The 5642-nt window shown below is 39.6% G+C and overlaps 1 protein-coding gene across 1 annotated transcript; it reads left to right on the top strand.

Moving 5' to 3' along the window:
• The first annotated feature begins 200 nt into the window (after positions 1-200).
• Positions 201-1342, top strand: LOC103713969 (putative 2' cyclic ADP-D-ribose synthase BdTIR). The gene has a single exon (XM_008801033.2). The coding sequence runs from the start codon at positions 791-793 to the stop codon at positions 1340-1342; it is 552 nt and encodes a 183-aa protein (XP_008799255.2). The 5' UTR covers positions 201-790.
• Positions 1343-5642: the final 4300 nt, after the last annotated feature.

The following is a 5642-nucleotide window of genomic DNA, read 5'->3' as shown; positions in this document are numbered from 1 at the left end:
TTCCAACTCTTAAGAAAATTCCCACCGTTTGGCCTTATCTGGATTAAAAACGTTACGTTCCAGATCAAAGATGCTAGCCGATTCACCTTCGTCCCACAATGTGAAGCTTTCCAACTTTCCAGAACCTGGAAATGCCGGAGAACGGGAAGGTCCGGTCCTGGGCATGTCAATGTTCAAGGACAGCGAGACCGGCATGGCTGAAGAAAGATCTGCGCCCCGTGCAATAAAACATGTCGCGCTTCCTATATATGCAAGAAAGCCTCAACGCGGCCATTTTCTCCTCTTGGAGGCAACGTCGTAAAGTGCTTTTGTCGGATGCGCAGTGTAACATTCCTTGCACAGACATTCTTGACGTGAGTATCAGCAACAACATAAAAATATAGAGAGCAGCGCGTTTTCGTATTTGAAGGTCTGAAGTGTCTCCCCGCTATAACAAAGATATGCTCATACAAATCAAACTTCGTAACTCCTACTCCCACACTTTGAAATGTTCGCAGGCAAAATCAACATCCGCCGTGGAATCAAATTCAGACCTTGACGATGGTCGATCCGTTCAAAGCACGCCCATCCCTCCCAGTTTAAAAGCACCCAACCCCGCCAAGCTCACCCTCAGCGCCGTTGTCACCCAGACCCCAAGCAATCCAACCAATACACAAACACAACGAAAAAAGAAGAAGAAGGCAAAACGAGAGACGGAAAGCAGACAAAAGCCCACATTTTTCATCGCAGCAGCAAATTAACGCCCACAGAATTACTAACACAAACACCCTCCAGCGAATCTAGAGGATCCATGGCAGTCACATCCTCCGCTCTCTCTCGGCGCTTCAACGCCAGGGTCGTAAGCTGCTTTCGAGGCCGCAAGCAGGCACCTGCTGTCCCCGTCCCCGCCGCTGCCGCTGCGCAGAGAACGGTGAAGCCGAAAAAGGCCACAAGCCGATGCGACGTCTTCATAAACCACAGGGGAGCCGACACGAAACGGACCGTGGCTGGGCTGCTCTACGACCGCCTGGTCCAGCTCAACCTCCGGCCTTTTCTGGACAGCCGGACCATGGAGCCGGGAGACAAGCTATACGATTGCATCAACAGCGCGATACTCGACTGCAAGGTTGGGATCGCCATCTTCTCTCCCAGGTACTGCGAGTCCTTCTTCTGCCTCCACGAGCTGGCGATGCTGGTGGAGTCCGGTAAGAAGCTGATCCCGATCTTCTGCGATGTCAAGCCCTCGGATATCCTGGTGGCGGACGTCGGGTCCCATCCGCCCGAGAAGATTGAGCTGTTCAGGAAGGCTCTTGAGGAGGCCAAGTACACGGTTGGCATCACATTCGACTCACAGAATGGGTAGGAAACTTTTCCTCCTCCTTATCTACTTGTCTTGCAATGTGGTTAATTTTGGCCTTGTATTTTTCGCTCATCACACTCTTCTCATGGTATGTTCTTGCTTGCTTAATTATTTGTTCAGGAACTGGTCGGATTTGGTATCACGCACCGCCGAGATTGTGGAGAAGAGCATAAAAGAGGCACGGGGTCACTGACAAACTGAGGAGGGTCATTGATCATTCTTCCCCACACCGATCGAACTTGTGATTAGCTGATGAAGGACTTGCAAATTAGGAGACCAATGTTAACCCATTCTTTTTTCTTCTTCATTTATTTGTCAGAAAACCATTCTTTTGTAATAATTAACTACAAAATAACCACGAGGGACCCTAACCTCCAAAATGCATGGGTTCCCTTTTTATTTTTTTTTGCTGTCAGAGGATTTATTCACATCCTGCAGTCAGTTAACCGCAAATAAATAAATAAAATGATTTTTTTTTGCTGTAAGAGGATTTATTCGCATTCTGCTGTCAGTTAACCGCATTTAAAAAAAAAAAATGATATTCTCCCCGTCCTCCTCTTGGAGACGTGGAGACGTTGCAATGGTGGTTTCAGAAAACCGCTAGGCATCGTGCATCGTTTGCTGACATTTCTCGACTCCGAAAAGCCATAAGATCATTCAGTGAGGAATCTGGACCTCGCGGACTACGCGTGACCAAAAATACGTAGGATACGCATTTCTTCTGACCGTCTAATACGTAAGTAGACGAAACACAGAGATGTCCGATTTGAATTAAAGATCTTCCAAAATACTACATGGTGGGATCCGCATGAGAATTGGTCTTCAACTCGCTTGAACAAAGGAAAAGATCGAGTCGCACGACCAGGATCTTATGACGAGGTCGCAAGTGCTGAAAATAAGACATCACAAGTCCACTTCAGCCTTTTCTTTCTCCTCGTCAACCTTTCAATAATCCCCACATCCAGTACAATAGAACACCTCCACATGATCTGGAGTAATTAACAGTTTTCGTCAAGGCAACGATCTTAGTTCAGGTGCATATATACGTGTATATATATATATATATATATATATATATATATATATATATACGTATATATATATATATATATATATATATATATATATATATATATACGTATATATATATATATATATATATATATATATATATATATACGTATATATATATATATATATACGTATATATATATATATATATACGTATATATATATATATATACACGTATATATATATACGTATATATATATATATATACGTATATATATATATATATACGTATATATATATACGTATATATATATATACGTATATATATATATATACGTATATATATATATATATATACGTATATATATATATATATATATATATATATATATATATATATATATATATATATATATATATATAATATCGAGTTACATTGACCTCTATTTTATTGGCTAAATATAATTTAGTGTCATGTTATGAAGTGCCTCCCGGGGTTTAATTTTATTAAAAGCCAATGGCTCGTCATTTCACACGGCAAGGAATTTAAGCTTTCTATGCCAACTACCCGTGATCAGCATGTTGGCATCTATTTCACCGAGTAAGAAGTCTCGGATTCAAACTTGATGATGGTGAATTGCAGAGACTAAAAAAAAAAAAAAAATTGTGAACTAACATTTAGAGAAATATCTTATGATTAAAAATTTTGACAATAGCTAATGCCATGAAGATCGATAACATTTATTTAAAAATGCTTCTAAAAATATCAATTGATACGATATTAGTTACTATGTCACCGGATGTTTTTGATATAATTTTACCGCCTTTTTATGTTGATTAATTGATATTTGATGCATTACATATCAGCCAATATGTCTAAATATCGATCTCTTCGATGGCAGCTAGCATTGAGATAAAATGATATGTCATGCTATCTCATTTCCTCTCAATACCAATTATTAATTGGGATGGATAGAGTATATGTCGTGCTTATTTTGTATTCGTATTGCTGGTGCGGTCATTGTTTTGACTATTCAAGGACGTCTACCAAAAATAACATTTTCACCCCTCTAGAGTTGTCTGAATGGTCCAATTTAACATACTTTTATACGTTTCAAAGAGGGAAGAGAGAAAAGATCTTGTTAGCACTCAAATGAACTTGGTTGAATCAGAAGAGAGGTACAAAAGAATCATGCATTTATAATAGCTTATACCAATTTACTGCTCTCACTTCCAGCATTCTTACTGAATAGAGGAAAAGCAGAGCTATATTTTTAAAAACAAAGTGTATTTATAATAGGACTCACAATTGGTGGCCGGTTTAGCAATACCCAGCTGTAGGGTTGTGATTTCTGATGCATGACGTTCTATATATAAGACAACAATGGATTACATAGGGTGTAATCGAGGATTGCTGCATAAAAATTGATCTAAAGTTTAATTAGTCTCACTATATCAATTACCCATCGTTGATTCACAAGAGTCACCTAAAACCATATAAAGTCCGATCAAAAGACCAATAAAAGATGAAATGCCCCATCTTATTAGTGTCTCTCGGAATCTATTCTATAATTGAATAGCTGAAGTGCTACTTAACTTAGTAGTAGAAACTCGGAGAGACTCTTGTTTTTCCAACCTGTTCTCCTCATAATCTTTGAAGAGTGTATAGCTTGTTGGATCCTGTTTAGTTAAACCCTTATCCCGTTTAATTAGAACCCACATTTCACAAGTGTCCCTTGAATTTCGTAAATTCTGATGATCTTAAGGGCATTAGGGTAATTTCACAGCAGTGAAGAATTACCTTGATGGGAGGTGACTCTTCACGGGTGTAACCACCTACGGTGTTTGGTCCTGGAGAGGGCTATAAATAGCCTATTAGACCCCTTTTCTAATAGGAGCATTAAGAGCTCATTTATAATTTATTAATGTTAATTATTCATTTATAATTTATTAAGGTTAATTATTCTATCAATGGTATCATAGCAGGTGGATTCTAAAATAAATTATATCTGTTTGATCTGTTGGTTCGAAAAATTTGAGTGCCCATGTTATTTAAACATGTAAAATATTTCTGGCTGGCCGATGTGGGACTAAACTCCTAACTTTGGATGCAGCCCCTTCCCCATATTACCTAAAGCAATGAATTATTTTCATTTGGGTGATGTGGGACTAACTTCTTCATATCTTTCCCCTTCTTCCATCTTTGTTTGAGAAAAATGAGGAAGGGAGAGCCACTGCCATGGCCGCCGCTACGGCGGGTCTCGGTCGCTGCCCTCCCCATCCTACCCGGTGGTCAACAGGCCCACCATCCAGTGGCCCGCCTCCCCAGCAGCCACTGCGACTTGCCGCCCCGGTGAGCCTGTAGTGGCTGCGACCTGCCGTGGCCGCCATGGCCACCGCGGGCGGAGGAAAGAACAAAGGAAAAAAAAAAGAAGAAGGGGAAGGAGGATTTGACCGACCCCGCGGCCGCCCCTGTTGCCAGTGGCGGCGGTTGCGCCCCCGAATGGGTGGGAGGAGGTCGCCGGTTTGCCGAAACCGGCGACCTCCTCCTCTTCATTCAATCGGTGGTTTGGAGAAGATGAAGTGAGTGGATCGGGTTTCGGGTTCCAACCCAAAATCCGAATCCATTTAAATTAAAAAAAAGTGAAGGGATTAACAGGTTTTGGGTTTCGACCCGAAACCCGAATCCATTTGGCCTGAACTCTGCCTTTTACAATTAAAACCCTTGACAATATGTTATTCTGAAAAAGGGGCTTCAGAGATTCATATATGGTCCAAAGTTAAATTACAGAAAGGTCCTCTAAGTACTCAAGTTTCATTACATTAATTTGTATACAGTCTGCAGAAGAAAGTTGAGTTACAAAAAGATCCTAAAATATATTTATTTGATCCCTGTACTTAGGATTCATTACAGAACAGTACACCGATTATCACATATTGGTCCCTGTAATGAATTTATTACATAAATGATCAATTTAGATGCTTTCTTATGATGATACATGATTGTTTAAATTATTCATATTTTTCATGATTAAAAGGATGATATATGCATGAGACGAGCCAAAGTATCTTATATAGGAAAAGACATAAAAATGATTAAATTTTTTGCATATTTGTGATGATAAGCCAAAGCATCCCATAAATCTTAGAATGCTTTAATTTAATCAATAAAGAGTTTTTTTATCACCATCTCATGAAATTGAATACTTGCATCATACATAATGAACTGGCCCCAAAAGGAAGTCATTATACAAAGTTAATGATGGGATGAAATAATGTTATTAATATGAT

The sequence above is a fragment of the Phoenix dactylifera genome, chromosome 1 (assembly GCF_051530095.1).
Source record: "Phoenix dactylifera cultivar Ajwa chromosome 1, Ajwa_hap1_PhDact_Kaust_v1.1, whole genome shotgun sequence".
In the NCBI taxonomy this organism is placed as follows: Eukaryota; Viridiplantae; Streptophyta; class Magnoliopsida; order Arecales; family Arecaceae; genus Phoenix; species Phoenix dactylifera.
This window is presented reverse-complemented; position numbering and strand designations above follow the sequence as displayed.

Coding starts and splice junctions, on each gene's coding strand:
- LOC103713969 (XM_008801033.2), top strand. CDS start 791: ATGGCAGTCACATCCTCCGCTCTCTCTCGGCGCTTCAACGCCAGGGTC.